Below are 26,534 nucleotides of genomic sequence, written 5' to 3' on the forward strand. Positions count from 1 at the left end.
ATTTGAGGATTTTATTGGCCCATCCCTACTTAAAATTGGTAATTTAAATATAATTTTTTAGACTTAATAATCCACAGCTGATTAAACACAAAGGATTTAAACCATTGTGTATTAATTTTGAAGCGTGCTTGATCACAGTCGATAATATATTGTTTCAAAGTTTAATCAAACAATTATACTTACATCATTTTTCAAACTGGCAGTGTTGGTACGCAGTGTTGACGGAAATAATAACGTGGAAACTATATTTTGCAGGAAAACAATTTACAGTCAATTTCTCACATTATGCATGATTGATGAAATGTGTTTTGATTAACGAATAATGTGTATTTTAAAAGTATATCTGTTAATCTTACTAGATAGATCAATGAGGCGGTGTGAAAATTTTATGTAGGACAGGGATACAGGCCTGTGCAAATACTAATGTTTTGATGCTAAGGGAATATCAAATGGAAATGGGATATTTTAATTTTAATAATTGCGAAGTTGAATCAAACTGCAGATGTTTTCTCTGTGAAGTTGTATTACACTTATTTTTACAAAATACAGGATTGAAGTAAAAAAAATTGTTTAACGTTTGTAATGTTTGTACTGATTAAGTGGGACCCGTATATAACATCATTAAATTAAAATAATAAAATAACCATGCATAGTATTAATATTGAACATCCATAAAAAGCAAATGGAGTGCTTTATTTTATTTTATTTTTTTACTAACCAACTTTATTCAAGTAAAACATATACAACATAAAAAAAAACTAAGACTTTCAATTTTTAAAGCTTTTCAACGAACGCAAAGCTTCACTTCAGATTATTTTCATAATTATGGCCAAATATTTCAGTAATAAGTGTTATTTACAAGTGTCATTACCACAAAATTCCATAATTCTGTTAATGTTTTAATGAGTATTTACCCTATTTTTAGTAAAATTATTAAATTAAATTACCTCTTAGTATAAAATACAGAAAAATAATGTATGTGAAATCAGATTGCCATGTCTTTATCAACTGTATAAATATAAAATTGGATGTTAGTATGTATCTATGATGTTGATGAACTCCGACACCGTTGGATCGATCACTATGAAAGTTGGCACATCAAATTGTTTTTTTTCATGAAAAAGGTTTTTATGCTATCAATTTTTTTTGTAATTCACTGCTAGATGGCGCTGCAGCGCATCAACTTCTAAATCGTTCAACCAACCGTCATGGGTAAACAGAAAATCATAGGTCATAGAACTACAAACAGCAATTGTGTGTCACTTCTCTTATGTCCACCACACTGTCATGTAGCACTATCCATTTTGAAACTGGAATTAGAATATGCATATTTTTGGAACAGACACAACACTAGTTTCTACGGGAATACCAAAGAAGAATTAATACGGTACAATGATGTCTTTAATACAAGTTGTGTTAAGCTGCTCTGTGGCTTTAAAGAAATATGCATGAGTGTTACTGTTTACAAAATATCTGAAAATGAGCAGCCCAATCTGTGCCCGAACCCAGGGGCGCAACAACTAAATTTCCAAAGGGGGGGCAATATACCTATTTATAAAGAATCATCGATCCCCCTTATTGAAGCGGCAGGGTCTGGGGGTTCTCCCCCGGGAAAATTTGTATTTCAAGGTGGAAAATGGTGCTATTTAAGCAGTTTTATTATCTAAAAATTGATTACACAGCACTTTCTTTGCCCCCGTTTGCCCCCACTTCAAGGTTTCAGAAGGGGGGGCAAAATACCCTTGCCCCCCCCCCCCCCCTGTTGTTGCGCCCCTGCCCGAACCGTATAATGCGGAATGAAAGAGCGTCAACTGATGTGAAACCAACGTGGACGGGGGAGCAGAGTGGTAGCAGGATGTGCGGTTGTGCCGGCAGCCTGGAGACGAGGATAACGGTGAGCGTGCGGGAGCTGGGCGACCTGCTGCTGGCCATCAAGGGGGGCGGCCAGGTGACCTTGAACCAGCCGTCGCAGAGGAACGCCGTGGCCGCGGAGGCCGACGAGGTCCTCAGGCCGCTCATGGACCTGCTCGACGGTGAGGGGCGGTGTAACCTGCTACCCTCCTGTGCTCTGTGCACTGGTCGGCAGCTTTCCGTGTAACCTGCTACCCTCCTGTGCTCTGTGCACCGGTTCGACAGCTTTCCGTGTAACCTGCTACCCTCCTGTGCTCTGTGCACCGGTCGGCAGCTTTCCGTGTAACCTGCTACCCTCCTGTGCTCTGTGCACTGGTCGGCAGCTTTCCGTGTAACCTGCTACCCTCCTGTGCTCTGTGCACTGGTCGGCAGCTTTCCGTGTAACCTGCTACCCTCCTGTGCTCTGTGCACTGGTCGGCAGCTTTCCGTGTAACCTGCTACCCTCCTGTGCTCTGTGCACTGGTCGGCAGCTTTCCGTGTAACCTGCTACCCTCCTGTTCTCTGTGCACTGGTCGGCAGCTTTCCGTGTAACCTGCTACCCTCCTGTGCTCTGTGCACTGGTCGGCAGCTTTCCGTGTAACCTGCTACCCTCCTGTGCTCTGTGCACTGGTCGGCAGCTTTCCGTGTAACCTGCTACCCTCCTGTGCTCTGTGCACTGGTCGGCAGCTTTCCGTGTAACCTGCTACCCTCCTTTGCTCTGTGCACTGGTCGGCAGCTTTCCGTGTAACCTGCTACCCTCCTGTGCTCTGTGCACTGGTCGGCAGCTTTCCGTGTAACCTGCTACCCTCCTGTGCTCTGTGCACTGGTCGGCAGCTTTCCGTGTAACCTGCTACCCTCCTGTGCTCTGTGCACTGGTCGGCAGCTTTCCGTGTAACCTGCTACCCTCCTGTGCTCTGTGCACTGGTCGGCAGCTTTCCGTGTAACCTGCTACCCTCCTGTGCTCTGTGCACTGGTCGGCAGCTTTCCGTGTAACCTGCTACCCTCCTGTGCTCTGTGCACTGGTCGGCAGCTTTCCGTGTAACCTGCTACCCTCCTGTGCTCTGTGCACTGGTCGGCAGCTTTCCGTGTAACCTGCTACCCTCCTGTGCTCTGTGCACTGGTCGGCAGCTTTCCGTGTAACCTGCTACCCTCCTGTGCTCTGTGCACTGGTCGACAGCTTTCCGTGTAACCTGCTACCCTCCTGTGCTCTGTGCACTGGTCGACAGCTTTCCGTGTAACCTGCTACCCTCCTGTGCTCTGTGCACTGGTCGGCAGCTTTCCGTGTAACCTGCTACCCTCCTGTGCTCTGTGCACTGGTCGGCAGCTTTCCGTGTAACCTGCTACCCTCCTGTGCTCTGTGCACTGGTCGACAGCTTTCCGTGTAACCTGCTACCCTCCTGTGCTCTGTGCACTGGTCGGCAGCTTTCCGTGTAACCTGCTACCCTCCTGTGCTCTGTGCACTGGTCGGCAGCTTTCCGTGTAACCTGCTACCCTCCTGTGCTCTGTGCACTGGTCGGCAGCTTTCCGTGTAACCTGCTACCCTCCTGTGCTCTGTGCACTGGTCGGCAGCTTTCCGTGTAACCTGCTACCCTCCTGTGCTCTGTGCACTGGTCGGCAGCTTTCCGTGTAACCTGCTACCCTCCTGTGCTCTGTGCACTGGTCGGCAGCTTTCCGTGTAACCTGCTACCCTCCTGTGCTCTGTGCACTGGTCGACAGCTTTCCGTGTAACCTGCTACCCTCCTGTGCTCTGTGCACTGGTCGACAGCTTTCCGTGTAACCTGCTACCCTCCTGTGCTCTGTGCACTGGTCGGCAGCTTTCCGTGTAACCTGCTACCCTCCTGTGCTCTGTGCACTGGTCGGCAGCTTTCCGTGTAACCTGCTACCCTCCTGTGCTCTGTGCACTGGTCGGCAGCTTTCCGTGTAACCTGCTACCCTCCTGTGCTATGTGCACTGGTTGACAGCTTTCTGCCATCCGATATGTTAGGCCACAACCTGGCTTGTTGACATGGTGCTAGCACTTTCACACCTTCCGTGTACACTGCTGCATCTCTTGGTCATAAAGGCATGGTGACAAATTTTTTTTTTTTTTTTTTGAGCACTTTAGTTCACCTTCAGCTGTCCTGTATCCTGCCAGTATGTGAAGTTCTTATAACCAAACCTATAAAGAACATTTTTTATTAGCTGCTCCAACTCGTGATTTTTTTCCCATTTCCAGTCCAAATTAATTTTTTTGTATTCATTTACACAGTTCCTGAATAAATATGCATGATAATATGCTTAAGGCCTGATTTCACACTGCAGGTTGGTTATATAATTTTTTTTTGTCATTACTATATAGCAGTGCTATTCCTGTAAATTTATCACACTTTCTCACATTTAATTTATTCACCAGATACTGTTTAATAACTGTCAAGATCTTTTACAGCTCAAACAAATTTTTTTGGTGAATAATAAATGATGAAAAAATTTGTGAACCAACAAATGAAAGAGAGCTTTTGGAATAAGTGTATAAAAAAAACCTCAGTTAAAAGTAATGTCAATATAATTGTATAACAAACTCTGCATTTGAGACAGTGCCTTAAGGCTTGCTGTAAGTGTAGGAACATCTGGAAGATTACAGAAATGTTCTTGAAATTCTTATCACAAAATAGAGTGCCATCCTTGACAGTTTAGCATAATTTTACCACAGTTTAATATCTTCCCTCTTGCCCTTGCCTCTTTGTTTACTAAACACCTTCTCTTTGTCCTTTTTGCATAACTCCTGTTCCTGTTGTCACCAAAAATTTATAGTGCCAAATACCATACATGGCAACACTTTTTGTCAGTACTAGTTTACTGTAGAATATCTCAGAGATTTCATTTATGAAAAAGGAGGTAATTAATTTCGATAGACAGACATCTTTCGAAAAAAAAAATTATTACATACTTACCATGAAAAAATTAGAAAGGCATATGTGAACTTCGTTTATCACCAACGTTTTTGCCAGATGTGCATGTGATTTGTTGTATAGTGATGAAATATATTTGGATGGCTGACATCTTAATGCACAAAATTATAACAAGCAGGGCTTGCACATCTTTGTTACATGGTTGCTACAGGACTAGAAAACTGGGAAAACCGGGAAATGTTAGGGAAATTAAAATGGTCAGGGAATTCCGGGAAATGTCAGGGAAAATTCTAAGAATTCTGGAAATTTTAAAGTTGCTTATAATTCAAACAAAGCTTTGTTTTGATGCGCTTGTACTGCTACCGAACGACTCCGCTAAAAGGCTGCTGCTTAAGGCACACGGCAACTGCAACTTTTTTTTTTACTTGGTCTACGATTGTCCGTTGCAATAGGCTGTTACAACCACCCACCATAACTTCTGGCCAATCCAGGCACTCGTTTGTTCACTAGTGAACCCGGCCTTCATTTGTTCGTGTTTTGATCCTTTTTAATTTGCCCATGAGACTTTGTGTTTTGTTCCGTTCCATGCAAGAACTACAGAACGGGCATGGCGTCGTTTATCTTTTGAAGGCTATTTTCACGTGGAATAAGATGAGTACAAAGCTTATTACGTGAATTTAAAGGCGGTTTCAGGTGAAGTTAGTATTTGATGCGATCATAAGAAAATAAAGTGCATTTTGATAAAGAAGCAATACCAATTCTCATTTTGAAAACTACCAAGCTGATACGAAAACACGTGGCTTTTGTGTGCGGTTATGTTTTTGCATTTTTTCTAACTATTTGTTTTAATTACTTTTTTTTTTCCAACCGTTATAATCCGTGAGTTATGTTACGTGACACTTACATTGTGTATAAAAAAATATGCATAACTGAACATGTTTTTCCCCAGAATCGTTAGTTAACATTGTAAGAATGTCAGGGGCGTAGCCAGGGGGGGGTTTTAGGGGTTTGAACCCCCCCCTTAGCGACAAATCTTTAATTAATTTCTTATTCATCACTCAAACAAATTTCATATTAAAATTAATAAAATTTTTACCATTACAATATTTAAATTTAAGTACCGAAAACTGCTAAAAAAAGCACTATTTTACACCTTAAAATCCAAAATTTCCCCGGGGGAGGACCCCCGGACCCCCCGCTTCAATACGGTGGGTGGAAGGGGGGGGGGGGCGAATGCTTCTTAACACCCCCCATACACAAATCCTGGCTACGCCACTGAAGAATGTAAGAGTATTGCATGTTGTAATGCTGCTATTGTAATTATCTAAGTAGGCCCGTTATATTGCTAGGTGTGAATTTGTAATAGTTTTTGTATTTGTGTAGTAATATTTTTTTAAGAATTCATAATAATAATTTTTTAACCTAATCTGAAAATATTAATATGTATTTTTTTTAGCTTAGAGATGTCAAAGAAAACTACTTTTAAGGAGAATTGGCTCAAGGAGTCACAGTTTCAGCATATTAAACCCTCTGCTAAAAACATAAATTCTGCGTACTGCACTTTGTACTACAAAAGTATTCAACTCAGCAATATAGGCCGAAGAGCTCTCACCAGCCATGTCGAAGGAAAAAAACACATTCGCAATTCTGCAGTCAAAATAACACAATAAAAAAACCTATTTTACCTCATGTTGAAATTTTTATATTACATTTAATGCATGTTAATATTTATGGTATGTACTTCATAAGAAAGTCAGGGAATTATTCTCTTAAATTTCTGGAAAACAGGGAAAAGTCAGGAAATTCTAAGATTCTATTTCTGTAGCAACCATGTTGTTAAGAAAAGCTCAAAAATCTGTTAGTGAGCAACCAACTTTGTGTGAAATACTCGTAAAATATATACACTGAGGGTTTTTTTTTTTCCCCCCTTCATTGAGCATGTGTTAACTGCCTTACGTTGATTTTTGTATAAATGATTGCTGTAAAATTTAATCCTATACGAAACGAGCAATTCTTGTATGTATGTGCTAGCTTTCTCAATGACAACTGTAAATATTTTGATGAAATTTACTGAATACAGTAGAATCCTGCCGATGCGACCCCCTCTGATGCATCCATTCCATTTATACGACCGTTTTTTGAGGAACCGTGAAAAATTTGAGCTGAGAAAGTCGAAAATTTGAGTAAAATCGGCTGAAAAAAAAGTCTGTTACACTTTGTTGGGCGCTATGGGTTCACATTTATCTTGGCGAGCGCTGTACTGTAAGCAGGCAGGTATACAAAAGATGGCTAAAAATACATTACACCCCTCTCGACTGCCCACGCGCTATCCAATACCGGTAAACTGAGCACGGGTCACTTGATAGCATCTACGCGCGCAGGGCCGGAACTATGGAGGGGCATGGGGGGCATGTGCCCCGGGCGGCAAATATCAGGGGGCGGCAAAATATGAAAAGTAGTCAGCTAAAACAAGTTAAAACTAGTCATTAAAAAAAGTTTTGAAAGTGTACATATCGCAACTAATAAGTTAGCCAAGAAATTAAGAAATTCTATTTAACTTGATTATGCATAATTTGTAAATATATTCGCACTTCAAATGCGTTACTTCACTCTAAGAAACAAGTATCACCATAATTCGTGGTCTGGAGTGAGTAAAACCACTGCGATGAGAGCTGGTATCTCAAGGACCCGTTGCATGGGTGATCACTTGGCTGAGCAAGATGTAGCCCTTTCTCTGATAAATACCCTCATTTTTCCAGCCCCTACTCAGTCGCACCTGTGTTTTTGTACCATGTGCGTCTCTGCCTGTGGACGGGAGCAGATAGCAGTTTCCGAAACGTCGCTTGTTTTTGTTTCTGTTTTGGAAAAACTATTGTGTTTGTTTCGTCTTTTCGTTTTGTCGTGTTATTATCTCGTTTCAACTGTTGTGCTGAATTTTTTTGGGTTCAATATTTTTGTGCTGTCATCATTTGTGGGTTTTTTATCGTTCTATTCTGTTTGGAAAACTATTGTGTTTGTTTCGTCTTTTCGTTTTGTCGTGTTTTTGTCTCGTTTCAACCATTGTGCTGAATTTTTTTGAGTTCAATATTTTTGTGTCGTCATCATTTGTGGGGTTTTATCGTTCTCTTAGTACATTTTTCTTTGTTTTTCTTTGTTTGTTGACCATATTCCTGTTACGGAATATTTTGTGGTGTTTATATCCTGTTGACAACAGCAATTTTTTGCTTAATTTGTGCTTTTTGTCTTTTGGTTATTTTTACTTATTTATTTATTTATTTTAGTTTTTAGTTTTCTTCTACAGAAAAGTGCTTAGCAATGTCGTATGTCAAAAAAACTTACGTTAAGTAATGTTGGAAGTCATTGACAGATTAATTATGGAACTGAGAACATTAACAAAAAGTTTGGATTTTTAAGTGGTGTTCAAATTCATAAAATGGAAGTAGAAGATTTAAAAGTCAAAGCAGCAGAATTAGGAAACACAGTGCCGATCTTAACAAAGAAGAATTCGTATTTGAAATTGAAAGTTTTAAGCATCATGCATTAACAGTAGACTATGAATTAAAAGATGCTACAGCATCAACAATGTTGAGCCTTATCTACAAAAATAAACTGGAGGAGGCACATCCTAACATTACTACTGTTCTGAGAATGTTTCTCACCCTTCCAGTTACAATTGCGTCAGGTGAAAGAAGTTTTAGTAAACTTAAACTTATTAAAAGCTATTTGAGAAGCACGATGGGCTAGCAGAGATTAACAAATCTAAGTATTATATCTATTGAACACAAACGAGCTGCTTTGATCATATTTGATGATATTATTAACACTTTTGCAGCTAATCATGCTCGAAAAATTAAATTTTGAATTGAATTTCTTTGTATGGTTATCAATACAATATTATACTTAATTCAGAATAACATGTTCCTTATGTAATTTTAGTACTTACTTAATAAACTTATTGGTAAGACAATAATTTTCACTGTTGTGCAAACAATAAACAATAGTTTGATAACTGTCTATTTCATTATAATAAAAAATGTAATTGTATTAGCTTTCTTGTGTACTTGATAAATATAAGTTCTCAATTATGTATAAGTGAATGGTATCATTTCAACCACCGCTTCTAACGAAAAAGGGTATTTTATAATGTCGGTAAGGAGGGGGCGGCAAATTAATTTTTGCCCCCCCTAACGAATCTCCTAGTTCCGGCCCTGTACGCGCGCGTCTATTGCCGTCCCCGTGCGACGTATTAGGTGCTTCAAGTGTGCGTGAGAGATAAGATAAAGAAGGTGAAGAGGGCGAGACCTGCCAGCCAATATATTTGTGGGAGTGGGAGACAGAGATAAAAGAGAGTGAGCCCTGCAGCAAGCGGAAGTGGTGAAGGTCGACATTTACCGTCACACTCTCGCTAGCTAACGATGCTGCTGGTCGCCAGCCCCCATCCCCCCCCTCTTTTTCTCTTTCTTTCTCTCTCTCTCTCTCTATCTCTCTCTCTCTCTCTCTCTCTCTCTCTCTCTCTCTCTCTCTCTCACACGCACGCACGCTTACCCTACTTCTCGCATTCCTGCACGTCAGCCGGAAGGACCAGAGCGATTAGCGCCACCAGACCACCCGTTGTGTCACGGGATGCAACCTTTCAAACGCCACACTAATACAGCCCGCAAGAGACATAATAAACCTTTAATAAAAAGTTATCATTTCAATACTAAATCGTCTGATTTTTCTATACAAAGACGGCGAAAATGGACACGCTGCACTGTGTTGAATTTTTTTTTCTCTGCAACGGGAGCTCCAATATTGTTTTCTAGGATATCTTTTTTTGGGAGACATCATGCTATTTAAATACTGTAATATGAATTTAAAAAGTTGTCTTTTTTAAACCATAGACTATTTGAATATGAAATCTATGCGAACAAAGGCAATTTTTTATGGTTTTTTTTTGGGGGGGGGGGGAATTGGCCCGAATTCTCTATTGTGACCATTCCGTTTATAAGTCCGTTTTTCCGGGAACCGTGAGGGGTCGCATCAGCGGGATTCTACTGTAGCTATTTTCTATGGTGATAAATCAATCTGCGTAGGTTTCAACTATAGGAAAAATGTATTTAATTTTAAATTTCTAATATTAAAATACCTATGAATAATATCATAGCCACTTTATGCGATTACTTTATGGTTATTTAATTCATGTATTGTAAACATTTTATATGAATTTTTATTGTTTATATAATTGTGTTTTATAAATATTTACATATATATCCATTCATAATCAAAGTAGATTATGATTATATAATTGCATAGTGATTGTACTTATATGTAGAAATATGTAATTTTATAATTTTGACCTAGTTAACGTAAAAGTGGATAGACTTGTGTAGATGTTAAAACATTAATAAATAACAGAAATGGTGGAGTAGTTAATATCTTGGTAACATACAGAGTTTGTAATGCATCAAGTGTGGCTCGTGTGAGTTGTATTAATGGGTGCTAAATTGATCTCTCCCCAGGTTCCTTGTCGCTGTACGCTCAGTCTTGCGAGAAAACGGTGCTGAAGAGGTTACTCAAGGAGCTGTGGAAGATCGTCATGAGAATCCTGGAGAAACAGGTGGTGCTGCCTCCAATGACTGACAAAAGTGTAAGTTCAAAACCACATTAACTCAAAATTTAATGTTAATCAAATGAATCGTATATATTATTTCTCAAGGTTTTTTTTGTTTGTTTGTGGAAACGTCATATTTCCCTTAATTCTTCATCAAAATGAATGATTTAAACATTATTTTAAAGCTTGTGTTCCTCGGTATTGAGAAAAATAGATGAATAGTTTAAAATTATTTTTTTTTATTTAAAAAAATTATTTAAAACCCTTTTTATAAAAAGCATTATTTTCATTAGGAATGCAATCCGTTAATGGCATTCGTAATGAAAATATATTCAACTAACATGTAGGAGGCACCATTAATTACAAGCTGTTTAACTAACATGACAACTTTTAGATTGTTTACATTCTATATGCAAGTGTAATCTATCATGCAAATCAATAAAATTAAATCAGATATATACTCCTAACTTCATAACATTGATCCTGAACATATTGTATATATAGATAACGACTTTTTACAATAAGGCTGATATTTATTACTTCTCTTCAAAAAAATTTATTTTTCTTTAATAAATACTTGCATTTATATATTTCTACATTATAATATTACTATTCAGTGTTTGTTCATCACGATACTGTGCAAAATATTTGCACGGGTCAGCTAGTTTTTCATATTTGTGTAACTCACAAAGTTAGGTTTAGTTGATAATATTTGTTCCTCAGAACAGAACGAGCGTAAGTCATAATTTTGAGAGTATAAAAACTGTTTTTTTTCATGCAATTGTGTTTTTCTCTACCTCCACATGCGTGTGGCCGGTAAGAACAAACTTATGATAATTTTTTTCCAAATGGGAGACTTTTATCAACAGCCACAGGTACATAACTATGTAAATGGACTTAGTTTGTCTGGCTCAACACAAGCTTTGGATATAGGCGCTTATAATTCTCACTGAATGCTTAATAAAATTTTTTGAGTGATTTTCAGTGATATGGTTTGATAGAAAACAAACTAAGAAATAATCTACAATGATGGTCAGATTTGGACTTATTTTTGTTTTGCACACTCTCTTCCCACCCAGATACAAATGAAATTGATTGGGACAGTCATATCAAATGATTTGCATAGTTTCCACATTTCAGATAATAGTTTTTTTTATGTATATGATTTTGTTACCTAGTCGTTGGAAATTAGAATGGCAACAAGAGCTTAAGGAAACACAGAGCAATGTATAACACATATTTAGTACGGCATGTACAGAGATTTATTCACACATTATACAAACACATATAATCCTCATACATTAATATAAATTTTCTTATTATGTTGGCTGTTACACATTACTGCTACAATTCATGTTCCAGCGATTACCAACAAAACACCTGAAATAAACTTATACAAAATTACGTACCATTCACTACTTTTTAAACATTTTCTCATAACTACACGAATTATTCCTCAATAAATAATTCTAACTGGACCCTTTTCTTTTAGTTATAATTACTAATTCTTTTTTATACAAAATACTTAAACCTTCAATTACAGATCAAAATTAGACATTGTTTTAACAGTACCAGAGACTTAGGAACGAGATATTTCTAACACAATTTAAATTTCAACACTTCTCCCCAAATAAAATTGGCTAAAATCTTCAGTGTCGTTTAAGTGATAGCGGCGAGTGTTTTTTATTTCCGTTGATCCTTGACCAGATCACCCCAGTCGGACCGGAAACATCGACGGAGCGAATGTCTTTATTCTACCTCTGCCGCCGTGCTGATTCCCTGATACTTGCACATTTTCGCCGGCTCTTAATTCACACTATTTGGTAATAAAACGAACACTATACTAGTGCAGAAAATTGGAGACAAATCACCTAACATGCTGTTGCTTGAAATTATTTTAAAACAGTTTTTCATTAAAAATTTACCTCCTTGTTTATGTTCATTGGTAGTCTTAAACGCCACAACTGGTAGTCCCGCTAATGCCACTGCACTACTCCCTTAATGTTTTAATCAAGTAGTAACACCTTTTATTTTCACCGTATTAATAGAACGAGAAAATATATTTTTTTTTTAAAGTATTGCTGAGCAGAACTCTGTTATGCTCCTAGTCGCAAACCACTTCATGACCCTCGGCGGAATTTTCTATGTTCCCCTTGGTCATTTTACTGCAAAGTCCGACACCTACTTTTTACTTCCGAAGTCCCGTGCCAACTTGCAAATTGTTTCTGGGCTACCACTGAATTATTACCAAGTCCGTAACTGACTTATTACCAAGTCCGTAACTGACTTGTATAATTTGCGGCCTCTCTTACCGCCTTTTTCGGCATCCATGCGCAGCTTGAAGACCTCAGCGGGCAGCCTTTCGGCGTCGATGATCGCAGATGCGGGTCGTGGTCACCGCATTATTCACGCAGCCGGTTGAGAGAAGACTCTGTGGAACTCGTGCTAGCAGCCTGCTTATATACTCACTGCGCTCCATACTAAAACAGCGAGGAATATTCTGGACATCCTGAATCGGAAACGCGGCTCGGAAACTTCCGACCACGTCCACGTGCTCCGATCAAAGGCGATTCGGCACGAGTGGACCCGAGGATCTGCTATCCAACGCGCATCAATTGAAATTCGCGCGCCGAGTCCGTGCAGTGTATGGCGGGTGGTATCCCACTAGCCCGCAGGGGCGAGTTTCCTCGTTACGCAGTACCAACCTGCGTAACAATTTTATAGTGTGTAAGGTTTTAAGAAAAATTACTTATTTTAATAGGCCTTTTTAGTGTATTTGTTACAAACAAGTTTCTACCAAAAGAGAAAAAAATAGATAGTAATCTGTAGAAATATGAATATGCCTTGCTCTCTGTACATTTTAAGTTATTTTTAACTACATTTAACATGGAACAATATAGTGCAGTGTGTCATTTCAGCATGAAATTTATTCAGTCATGTGCGGCTTGAGTTGGTAATTCCTAAAATTGTTTTCCAAATGGTTTAATAGCAGTGTATTCTTTTTTCAGATGATTCTCAAGAACCTAACTGATAATGCCAAGAACATTGCAGCGAATGCTAAGATCGAAGACATGTCTCGGCTCTTCAAGAACCCAATGGGCAAGCAAGATGTGAAAAGTGCAATAACAGGTGTCATGGTAGGTCTCAAAGTTATGAACCATTAACTAATTTATGTCAAAAAATATTTTTTTTATAAAATACTGTACTAGTTGCAGTACCCGGCATTGCCCAGTTTGAACACAGTGAAGGAGACTTTTTTTTAAATCAGCTAAGACAGTAATTGTCTTCTTAATTTGAATGTCAAGTGTGCAAAATAATTTTTATCACTTGCAGAACCCCGCAGATGTTTTTCTGCCAGTGTATAGTAGTTATTTACCTCTTTATAGATCTAAAAAAAGGATGGCCTATATGTAATCTAGACACTGTAAAGCACTATAAAAAAAAGTGGAAAAATGAAATATTACTGATATTTAAAAGTTCCCATTATCTAGCTAATGCTCGCCATGCATTGCCTGCCTCAATCAATTTTTTTTTATAATTTTTTTTGAAGAATGTACACATATACAAAGCATCTCTGTCTCTAAATATATATTTATGTATCTATATATCTATCTACATATCTATCGCTACATATATACATCTTTATCTCCCACTAAATCTATCTCTATATACCAGTCTCTATATCTCTCTATATATGCCTCTATATATATCTATATATTTATCTAATTTCATTTCTTTCTCTATACCTCGCTCTATCACCTTGTCTCCGTTTCTCTCTACGTCACACTATATCTATCACAATGTATTTCAAGTAATTAAACCTGCTCCCAAACACCTTTCCGCAGTCCCAGCCATGTTATGGCCCTCCTCGCCTCTAAGCTTATAGGCTTTCAATATTTAATTCATTTAAATTGTGTCATTTGTGCGAACTCATACAACTAAAACAGATGACCTGCTGCTATACAATATGAAATAACATTTTTTTGAAATTACTCTTTGGCTACATATTGTTTATATCACACATGAACTGAAATGTCGCTGTTTGTATTTTATTCAATTCAATTCTGTTAATTATCGCTGTTTCTATTTAATTAATTTCAATTCTGTAATGTGTGTGCACTCATACACCGAAAACATATGAATTGCCACTAAACTACATATATGAAATAAACACATTTGTTGCAACGATTTGTGTGCCACCTATTGTAAAATAGTTGTACTAACTCAGAAACCCACCATAATTTCATCACAATCAGATGAATGGTGTAGGAATGGATACGGGACAAACGAACGAAAATTTAAGACATGACTTACGCCCTAAATAATAGCGCATTTAAAATTCAAGACAATGCCATCTATTGACGAAGTTCAAAAGTGAACTGTTATTAGCGCCGTTAGTTCGCTAGCCGCCGTGAGCTCCACTAAGCGGACGGTTCTCACCAAGGAGAAGGATATAAAGTTTCCAGACCTTACTGTGTGTCTGTGTGGTGGACATAGAGAAATGACACAGACTTACTGTTTGTATGTCTATGACCTATGATTTTCTGTTATAAAAATGAATTTACCCCTTTTTCACCGTATTAGGAATGGAATTTCATAGTAATATGTGACCTGTGTGTTAATCCAGGTTATGAGTTAGCTGTATACCAAATCTCATCCAAATCAGTTTAGCCGTTTGGGCATCATGGAGTAACAAACATAAACACAAAATTTCACTTTTATATAATTAGTAGGATGTAGTATTTTTTTTATTACTATTGAGTAGTAACTGAAATTCATAAGTTAAAATTGAATAAATAACTTTTTTTATTTTTTGTAAGATTACCGTAACGCAGGGCTGAAAATGAAGGAACAACAATGTTTACTATGAGATTCACTAATATGTACATCTCTTTGTGCACTGTCTCACAAAAATACTCCAACCAATCTGTTGTGTGGTGAGCTCTCGCGCCCGCTACCTCGTCTTCCCTGTCATTACCCGCCCCTTCTCCTAGTGGTACAATGCTGCCCGTAACCATTGTAGATACACATTCCCAAACAAACTTGAGGCACTAGGTGTTTGCTGAAATCAAAATTCAAAACACTAATGAACCGATTGCATTACAGATTGTCTGGTGTCTGTGTTGAATTAGTGAATTTAGTTACAATTCCACAGAGATATATATATATGTATATATATATATATATATATATATATATATATATATATATATATATATATATATATACACATATACATACATATACATATATATATACACATACATACATACATACACATACACACACACACACACAAAAGCTGCAGTACCTGGCGTTGCCCGGGCTAAACACATGGAGCTTTATTGTCTACGAGTTAAAGCAAACGGGATAGCGCTATATGACAGTGTGTTGGACATAGAGAAATGTCACACAATTACTGTTTGTATGTTTATGACCTGTGATTTTTTTGTTCACCCATGGTGATCGGTTATTTATTATTAATTATAAATTATTAAGACCATTAATCAAAATAAAAAACTATCCTATCTCTCAAGTTGGAAAAAATTACACATAAATGCCAATTTTCGTCGAAATTGGTTGACTTGGTGATGAGTTCACTGGAAACAAACATCAGGACACTGGATTTATATATATGAAGATTCCTCAAATCTCAAATCCTACTAGAGATTCAATGGTATTTTAGTGTTTGAAGATTCAACATGACTATTTTTAGTTATCATACGTAGGTTTAGCAATTCGATATTTCTTCTGTTCTGTCAACGAAAACTGTGTCGCGACTGCCCGGGCAGGACATCTCGAAAGACGTGGAGAAGAACCTGTCGCCGAAGCAGTGCGCGGTGCTGGACGTGGCTCTCGACACGATCAAGCAGTACTTCCACGCGGGCGGCAACGGCCTCAAGAAGACCTTCCTGGAGAAGTCGCCCGAGCTGCAGTCCCTCCGCTACGCCCTCTCGCTGTACACGCAGACCACCGACACGCTCATCAAGACCTTCGTCACGTCGCAGATGCACGAGGGTGAGTGTGCGCTGCTGCTGTCACGTCTATCCTCTGTCCTCAGTCCTGGGTGGGGTGCGATTCCCGACACCCCGGCGTTTCCATGAAGCCGTGCTGAGTGGACTCTCCCCGTCCTATTACGCTCTTAGAGCTGATGATTAATAGGGTTGTCTAGGCTTCTGCGAGTCAATATTTTTATTTTTAATTGATTTGAGTTTCGAATCAAATATCAAATTATTGACAAGTATTGAATATTTTTCTGATCAAATTTAAACATACAGTGGATATTTTTTTTTTTACTTTCAGATTGCACACATGTGTCCAAGAAAAATTAATACAAAATATGCAAAATACAGTAAAACTAAAAAGAAAGAAACATATATGGAACCATAATAGTGTGATGTAAAATGCAAAAAAAAAAAAAAAAAAATTGCTATGTATTTTCTTAAACCAGTAAATTTTAAGTTTGGAAATTATTTTGTTAATCCAAACTGCTTATATTCCTAAAAATTTAGTATTTTTTTAATAATCTCTAATTAAATTCACTGCTTATTTGTTGCATGTAAAAATTGTTTATATAGTATTGGCAGAAAACAAATCCAAATTTCTCAATTAATGTTCTTAGCTTCATTAAAGTTACACCCTTTTCATAAAAATATTTTTAAAATGAATCACACTTGCTATATTTATTGATATCAAATCATCAAAAAAGCTATTTGATTTGAAATGATAAATTTAATATCAGTTTATTCATGAATATCAAATATATTTTTTTGATTACTCAGACACCTAGAACTGTCTCTTATCGTTGTATTGTTTACTTTGACGACACATGCTTTATTCAAAACATCTTGCATAGATTTAGCTTGGCTTCAGTCTGTTGATACAGAGTGTTTTCAGAGTCCCTAGAAATCACATAAAAGTTACACTGCTGAACAGTTTGTTCAGTTCAAAATATGGTTATTATGTAATACAAATTTGTTTTTTTTGTGCCTTGGGGAAGCAATTACATGAATTATAGAATGGTTTATACTAACATCACAAAATTATAAAAAAATAAAAAAATTTTGAAGTTTCAACTAAAACAGTACTGATGCCGCCTCAAAGGTTCACTGTAAGATGGGGAAAACAGCTTAGGAAGTAGACATTCGTCCAAATTGATGATATCTCTAGTTGTAATTATAAGTTTATTTTACCGTATTTACCTTCAGAAGGGTCGCCCCTTCCTATAGGTCGCACCCTTAGTTTTTGGCAAAAAAAAAAATCGTAACATATTCATTGTAAGGGTCATTATATTTGTCTTCACTAGAATTCCATGGATACAAGTGAAGTGATCTTTTCCTCAGTTTGTTGGTGCGTAAGAAATATGACACTGGCATTGACCCTCTGCTCTTCTTTCTCTGATTACTACGAGAGGGTGTGAGGTGGGCCACTTCTCCCCTCCCCTCATCAAATTCTCGCACTTCCTAACAAGACTAAGGAGAAGACTGCTATTTTTTATAACCTGGATTTCTTTTCCTCCATTGTATTTTATTTTTTTACCTATCCCTTTACCCCGGAGGAGGCAAGCTACTCTTTGTCAGTTCCTTCTATAGAAACTCTGCAAGGCTGGAGTGTTAAAAGTGCTCTTATAAACACCAGCGATGACTCCAGTTTTGTCATGGTATGTTCAGTTGAAAGAGTAGGAAATTTTATTCAAAAAGCTGTAATTATTGGGCACAGTTGCCTCATGATAGACACGTTAATTGTGTTGGTGCCAGTTCACGGGACATTTACAAAGAAGAGAGGGAGGGAAAACCGTCAACACTGCCATGTGGCCTCACACACGTGATCGGTGTGGCGGCAGACACTGCACACATACAATAACTGTGCTGTTCATAGAGCTTTATGCGACTGCTGAGATGGTTTGATTAAACAATTTATACTTACTCGTGGAGTTGTATTTATTAAAAGCAACATAGATTAGTTATTTACCCACATATTCAACCACACAATACAATTTTTTTTTAACCCAAAGTTCGTTTATGAGTGGCAGTAAATTTTTTTACACTAAAAATTTGCATAAAATATGTGACCCATATGTGGGTAAATACGGTAATTTTCTTTTGAATTTATGTAAAATTTTGATTTATCTGACTAAATTTGCTATAGTTTGGTTTATACAAACTCCATTATTACAAAGTGCCAAAATTATAGTCCATTCAGTTTTTAATTAAGGAGGTTTGACAGTGTTGGTCTTCCATGCTTTCTTGAAATCACTCCAGGCAAATGCTAGGATAATTCCTACAGGACTTTGCCAATTTCGTATCCAATAACCTGTGTCTTCATAGTTGTGTGCTGCCATCTATAATCCCGATAAAATATTTTGTTTCCTTGGGTCAGGGTGCTCAGTACTGACATAAGATATTAAATCCCTGTTAAGAAGTTTCTCAAGGTGCTTAGAAATTTAAACGTATTAAAAGGGTAGAATTGTATGTATATATTTATAGGTCAAAAGCTAATTTTTTTAAATCTATTATGCAGGAAAATTTCATAAGTGGGTTTTTCTTAAGAGGGTTTTACTGTATCGCTATTGCATACCTGTTAGTTATTGACATATAATGCATTTCATCTGATCTGAACATGTTCAAATTTTTTCTAAGCATTTTCTTTTAGTCGGAAAAACTTGAAAACATGAAACTACTTGTTCTAATGTGGGACAGGTGTAACATAGTCTATTATTGAGTTGAATTGTGTGCATATGTCAACAGGAATGACTTGTCGGAAATTATTTCCAAAAATGTTAGTATCAGCTGGAATGCACTTAAAAGCATATTGAGAAAAAAATTGTTCTGTTTGTATTCTACTGACATAACCACATGGCTGTGCACTGCTCTGCTTGTTTCTGGTGGCTTTACATCCTCCTTCTGATGCTAGTGTGTGTAGTGTGCTTGTGTTTGTACCAAAAAAAATGTTTGATTATGTGTTATGTCAGGTTATGTTTCATGCATGTGTAAGATATCACAAAAACTACTGTACATATAATGACTGAATGCTTCTTTCTGTGTGAATTTTTTTTTTTTAATAACTTGGTGATGTTTGTTGTGTCGATTCTGTTATTTTGTTCTCTCTGTCTATCCTTTCCCTGTTCATTTATGTGCCAAAAGTTCCCCTAAACGACAAAGCAAACCTTAGGCAGCGCTCAATCTCTGTCGAGCGAGACGAAGAGGAGGGTATGGAAGGGCTTGAAGAGCCCTTGAAAGCGAAGAAGCGTCGAGAGTCTCGGCAAGGTAACGAATATCCTCCGCTGCACTGGAAACCTCATTACGCTGCAGATTTGCTACTTGCAGTGCTATCCACGTATAGAGTATCCATCGCAACAGTTTTTCTCGCATTATGTAGATTCTGCAATTAGAATGCATTTATATACACACACGTTTCAATCCTTAGAAGGAATGAATAATATAGTTTACTTAGTACCATTTTGGAATGATTTCTGCTTATTTCTAAACAGAAAATTAAAATGTAATAAAAATCAAACAATGCCAAATAAACGGTAATTGCACTTGTACAAACACTGCAATGCACTGGTGACTTTTAGCAACATTAGTAAGCGTGTGTGGGTGTTTTTTTTTTTTTTTTTTTTTCCACCACTCTAGTGTTGCACGAAAAAAATTTCATTTTTAGTGGTAATTTTTCTTAAAGTCAGTTTTTTGATATCAGCAGCCTATAATCTATGTAAAATATGCTGTTTTACTTTAATAATTATACTCCAGGCAAAGTTAATGATAATTATCTAGTACAGGTACATTTCAAGTTTTGGATGCATGAGTTAAATTGTGTTTAGATAAAATGTCCTTTCTATTTATCAATGATTTTGAATGACTGCCATTTTTAAACCTATGATTTATTTTACTGGCCAACTCTGCTGAGAATATAATTATGAGTAAAATTTGAAATGAGTAGACACGTAGTAGTAGTTACAATTATCAGCCAAACAAGATCAAAGAAAACTTTTTTAATATATTATACAGTACTTTTATTTAGGAAGGTTTTGCTAATTGTACCTGTGAAAGTTAAGGTACGTTACAATGCAGCTCTTACATTTATTATTAATATTTATTATTTTTAGTAATTTAGAAAAAGTATATTAAAAGCACTGCATTGAAATGAATGCTACAAAATGGGTATCACTTTCCTATGGTGAAACAGGTCCATTCATGTAAAACAAAATGCACAAGAAATATTTCAAAATCCTCATTACATCAAGAGTTAGTTTTTAAGTAGGGACCAGAACTTTTAGTAAACATGAACTTTAAATGTGTCATATTTGTTGCTGCTGTATTTTAATGTTATGTTTGGATTAACATCAACACTATTTGTCCTTTCATGACAAGCACAAGACCCATCTGTCCACCTTTCTCTTGAAACTTTACAGCTCAGTTTACTTGTATGGAAGCATGAAATTGAATTCTGAGCTCAGATTTCTGAGGCCTATGCCACGATTTTCCACAAACATAACAACTTTATGTGTACCACACGTGCTGTTTACCAGAATCATTATGGACACAAGATGTCTACAAAGACCTGGTGTATCATTTTCAGTATTTTATCATATGGTCATTATTACATAAATAAATTGAACAAAATTAAAAACGGGCAAATGTATTACAAAATAGAACTACTAATTGCAGGAATATGCATATGTTTAGGTTAGAAAGATAACTTTTTTCAATGATTATTTCTTCATTATAAGAACAGTCAACCTATTTATATTTAATGTATGACTATAAACTGAATTGGGATGTTGAAAAACAAAATTTAAGTAAGGAAAAGGCTGCTGGTATTATTAAAGTTCCATGACTTTTTGAGAGTTCCTTGACTTTCTTCACCTGTACACCCTTGGACAGTTGCTACATTCAACAGTTGATTGAATCAAGGACTAAAATATTCCTCGCGTTATGCAGTAGAGCCTTTTACTAACACAACACCGCTCTTACCAGCTTTTTTTCTGAAGATTGAAGAGTAGCATTCTGAGATAACTTTGGAATCTGCCAAGTGTAGCCTTTGACATACACTTACCTCTGGTAAACCGGTAAAATTTGGTACTTGCCTTGAGTTCTAAAACCCTGTACATTTAGTATATTTCAAAATTTCTCTGAAATAGTAAAAAATGGATGCTCAGAAGGTTTTTCAAACAGAAAAGATAATTTTAGTATTCATAATATATTTTTCTTAGTAAGTATTAAAATATTAACTAATGTCTTTCGTCAAGAATTAATTTTGACCTACATTGTTATTTAAAAATAGTTTATATAGTCAGTCCATTGTACTAATACATGGCAGGAATTAACTACCATGATTTTTTTTAGTTTATTACATTAGTAATATGTTTATCTTACAGTATTCTGTATCACAGTAAAAATTTGTGAAGCCAAATTTTCCATTAACTGTTTCTACTTGAAATAATGAGTCTTTTCATAAAATTTCATAAATTTCCTTGTAAAATTAGTACAACCTAAATAAGTTTTTAAAAAATATTTAACCTCTGTGCCTGTTTAAGTTTCTGCTGTACACTTTATAATTGCTTATTCTGTGAAATTTTGTTTTAAATTCATGCAGTTAGCATATTCTTGAATAACCACTTAGTGAGTTGCCTGCTTGTGTGTTTACTGCTAGCCTTATTTTAGAGACAAGAAAATGTATTTAATTTTTTTTTGCATTGATGCCTTGGTAGGTATGTAGTTTGTGGTTATTTTTCATTTGAAACCTTTTTTAAAAAACCTAGTCTTCATTCCCAACGTCATCTCTTTTTTCGGAGACGAGGCCTGAAAATACATAATACATAATACATATTACATATTACATAATACATATTACGTTTAAGTATTTGTAGCCTATTTTTAGAGTAAAAAAATTACCTTTCTGTCTGTTTGCTTCTGCTTAAAATCTTTTTATTTAATTTTATATTTAAAAGTTTTTCAGCTTCTAGGTTTGACTTATGCCTTAAATGACACATCATGCAAATAATTCCAAAATGTACACACAGGTAACTTCAAACTGTTCAAAACTTTTACAAAAATTTTGCTTCTCTTCATGTATCCTCAATTTCATAAAATATTTAATGGTAATTATTGCAAAATTATTGTAAAGTAAGGTAAGAACACCCAAATATAAATTTGAAAACAGTGTTTCACTCGTAATGAATGCATTCATATCATTTTTTGCATGAGTTTTTGAAGTAAGTAGTGTTATGGGATGTAATTATGATTTTGCATGATTGTTGATTGACTGTATTAATCAGTCATCATCATTGAACCTTAGTTAACATAAGGGTTGAAAAAAATAGTTATGTTATTGAGATAAATTCTTGGGTGTAAAATTAATTTTTGTTTGTTGCTTAAAGCTATATTCAATGTTACAAAATTTTCACCTGATAAAGATGTGGTGTAAAAGATTAGTTATCTTGTTATGTACCTTTATTAAAGCCTGGTACACATGGGCCTCTTTCTTGTACAAGAGAGTGCACACTTTTAACACCTCGACTAATGACAGTACACTTACTACATAGTGTGCTATTGGGAATATTCTATTTGTTTACTATCTTTCTTGTACTAATCAAATCTAAACAATCATATATTTATTCATAGGAGCATTATAAAAACTACTTTTTTCCTCTTGCATATTATTATTTTTTCCTTTATTAAGTTTATTATGGTCTCTACAAGTGAATGGTAAACCATTTTCAGGACTTGTAATAAGATTTTCTTAGAACTCTTTTTTATGTCAGGATTACGTTTTATACAAAATAATTAAAACTAAACATAAAGTGAAATAGATCTACTATTCATAAGACATAATGCCTTCACAATTTAAGTCACAGCATGCAACAGTTGTTAGCATATTGCAGAGTAGAATTACAAGAAAAAAATTACTCAAATGAATGATTTATAGTAATGATGTACTACTACATCTAGTGTGTAATGAAATAACTTTTTTAGGTACAGTTATTGATGCATTTAAGTAATCTATTCCTAATTTAAATCCTTACCTGTGTTTTTACTCTAAAATATCCAGGGAAATAAGTCTGTACTATACTACAATGACAGAATAATATATGTTTATACAGTTTATTAAAAGTAGGCTTGTGCGAATATCAGTTTTTTTAGTTTGAAATGAATACAAATATAAAATTATTCTGGAATATGAATTTTTAATTTAAATAATAAGAATTAGAATCACACACACAAAAAAATTCACATACAATAAAAACTTATAGAAAAAAAGTAAATATTTAGTGTAGTGGTTTTTGGGAAATTAGATAAATAATATTAAAGTGAAATGTTGGTTAGGTTAAGTCAGCTACAATAACTACAGGTAAAATTTTATTAAATATTCAAATTGTGGAAGGAAAATATAAATAATTATTTTTCATTGCAATCAAAATTGAATCTGCAAAAAAAAATTCATGAACAGTACAAAGCAAATAATGTAAGGCAATAATTGCAGTAGGCGTGAAGAAACTTCAGGCGTGTGGGTTTAAAAAGAATGTACAGTGATCAGTTTTAATATATAGTTAGATATGATGTAGGACTAAAAAAAAAATGTTTAGCTTGTTTGTTTGAATTTTTTATTATGTAAAAATAAATCATTATTATTTTATTAACATTCATGTATTTTATTTTCTGGCATGTTTAAACTCCAGTGCAGGAACACAGTAGCTGCCAAGAATGTTCCTATTTTTTTCTGACCAGGTTATTTGTGCTTGGTAAAGGAAGGGACTCTTAGTGTGACTTTTTTTGTGGGTCATGCAGAAGATAAAGGCCTGAGCTGACACTTGTCTGAGTGAGTGAGAGAGTGAGTGAGAGTTAACTAATCAAAGTATTTGGTGCAGGAGTGCCAAAAAAAGTACCCTCAGTTAAAATATTAACATGGATGCATATAAGTTAGTTTTGATTTAAATTAAAAACTACTATACAAAAAAATTTAAGTAAATAAATCTCGGAAAGAATATGACAATAATACTATGCATATTCACTAATTTTTTTTAAGTTTGCAAATTTTTTTGTGCTGACAATAATTTTTGTTAAACTGATACCCACAGATGTCTTCTAAAAGTAAAAGTGTCATAAAATATTAGTCAATTGTGTCTATAAGGTAATTAATTAGTTTATGATGCCAATCCCTCAGGAAAAGGTAGAAGCTGTGGTGGTGGTGGTGGTAGTACTGTTTCTTATACTGACCTCATCACTTTGCTTATATAAAATTATTAATATTGGAAACACACATTATAAATTAGGATGAATGAGTACACTACCGGCTACAATAAGGCGCTTTCCTCGACAATTGTCAGGCAGGTTTTTGGAAAATCATGGGAAATGGAAATTGGTTTTCCTAGACTGAAATTTGAACCGACATTCTCCTGAAGTTAGTCCAGTGTTTTACTACTTCCCCACTTCGCTCCATGGTAGTCCTAATTTTAGTATGGTCTTTTCAATGTGTTACATCTTAGCTTTCGGTGTTCAGCATTTGGTAGGATTAATTTCGTGAATAAAACGGATGTAAAATGGAACAGAAATGTGTAACCACGGTGCTGATGGCACGAACCAAAGTTTATTATTTGTAATAAAATTTCTTGTTGAAAATCAAGTCCAAAGCTGGGGTTTAGTATTTTTTTCAAATCTTTTTCCCTTTTATTGTAGCCATTTCATTATTTAATTTAGAATTTCACTCTGGAAAATGAATGATTCAGTATTCGGCGTAGCTGCTCCAGCAACAAATTCCAGCAGCGGGTGCGGAAACTACGTGTGATTCGCGTCAATAAACATAGTTGAAAACACAATTTGCGTATATTTATCACACTCCGCATTAATTTACCAAGAATTCTGAATTAAATTTTGTGCCCAGGATTCATATTTTAAGTGTATTTGCAACATGAGATCACATGGTTTTGCTCATTACACATCACTGGTGAGTGTGAAAGAGACGCACACGTGTTAACACTTATGAAAGGGAACACCCCTTGTGTTAAGAATTTTTTTTTATTTTTTTATTTTTTTTTCAGACAATTTTTTACCGTGTAATTTGTGGTCGGAAAGAGGGAATGAGACAGTGAGGGGGGAAAGAGCTATTTAACACATGGTAATAAATTACCTTATAGCAGATTCTGAAGGTGGTAGACTTTAGTGTTATTACTAACATCGTGAAGTTAATGTTTTGTGTTGTATAATCACTTTGAAATATGCCAGGAGTGTTCCAAACCTAGTTGGATTCCCTATCATTACCATGGAGCGAAGGGGCGCAGCAGGAAGACATTCCGGTTTCAAATACCAGTCCGGTCATCCGTCTTTAGGTTTTACATGGTTCCCAATAATACTGAGATGTTTTCCTACGATACGCCCTGGCATATCCGTGGTGAGTGTCCTTGTGAGTTACTGCCTTTGCTGACCTCGTTGTTGACAACACGCTAAACCCAAACTAAAAATAAAATTGTACTTTTACTTATGTACACACATTAGGAGTTCAACTTTTATTTTGTTTGATTGTACATATATTGTGAAATTAACATGTAACTTTTATCAAAGATAGCACTGAATTAGTCATATAAAAGAGAAACAACAAAATGGTTAATGTCTTTGAGGTATTATAAGTATTTTTAAAGTAGCAATTGTTTATTTTTATGCCTATTTAAAGTTTACAAAGTGTATTCCAGGGTAGTTTCAGTATTATATGGTTGAGGGAAAAAATATCCATTATGAAAATGCTTTATGAATAACATCATTACTTTACTCCACTACATAGCTTTTGTATAGGCATGTATGCACTAATTATATCTGTAATTTGAAACGATTTTGGATACTTCCTATCCAGCATATTTCCTTGGTGTTCGAAAAATTTATTTGTGTGTTTTCATGACTGTGCGACACTGACTGAACTGTGTGGTTCTTCGCAGACACGCTGAGCCTGGACGACGGCAGCGTCGGGGAGGTCTCCATTCAAGTGGACCTGTTCACGCATCCTGGAACAGGGGAGCATAAGGTCACGGTCAAAGGTATGCACAGCATCGCTTGCATTAGTTGAGGATACGTGATTACCTGGAGGAAGCTTAACACTCTGAACTCATGTCAAGCGAGGTTCGCCAGCTTTATTTTCCGGTTCCACTTCTTTGTCGAGTAAGAATTACTCAA

The 26,534-nt window shown here is 36.0% G+C and overlaps 1 protein-coding gene and 1 long non-coding RNA gene across 8 annotated transcripts in view; one reads left to right on the forward strand and one right to left on the reverse strand.

Annotated features, from left to right (window-relative positions):
• The window catches only part of LOC134537788 (protein unc-13 homolog B), a 1,087,975-nt gene that overhangs the window by 1,050,593 nt on the left and 10,848 nt on the right, over window positions 1–26,534 (forward strand). For 6 of the 7 annotated variants that reach the window (XM_063378591.1, XM_063378590.1, XM_063378592.1 and 3 more), the window contains 5 exons: window positions 1,876–2,033; window positions 10,280–10,407; window positions 13,380–13,508; window positions 16,164–16,389; window positions 26,300–26,398. In XM_063378591.1, coding sequence (XP_063234661.1) covers window positions 1,876–2,033; window positions 10,280–10,407; window positions 13,380–13,508; window positions 16,164–16,389; window positions 26,300–26,398 — 740 coding nt within the window. Of the gene's footprint in view, window positions 1–1,875; window positions 2,034–10,279; window positions 10,408–13,379; window positions 13,509–16,163; window positions 16,390–19,514; window positions 19,923–26,299; window positions 26,399–26,534 lie in introns of those variants that run through there. The other variant, XM_063378594.1, reaches the window with a different exon arrangement.
• LOC134537791 (uncharacterized) overlaps window positions 15,679–26,534 on the reverse strand; it is a 48,183-nt gene continuing 37,327 nt past the window's right edge. Inside the window, exon 5 of the long non-coding RNA XR_010076041.1 lies at window positions 15,679–26,365. This is a non-coding gene — a long non-coding RNA (uncharacterized LOC134537791). The remainder of the gene's footprint in view (window positions 26,366–26,534) is intronic.

The sequence above is a fragment of the Bacillus rossius genome, chromosome 12 (assembly GCF_032445375.1).
Source record: "Bacillus rossius redtenbacheri isolate Brsri chromosome 12, Brsri_v3, whole genome shotgun sequence".
NCBI lineage: Eukaryota > Metazoa > Arthropoda > Insecta > Phasmatodea > Bacillidae > Bacillus > Bacillus rossius.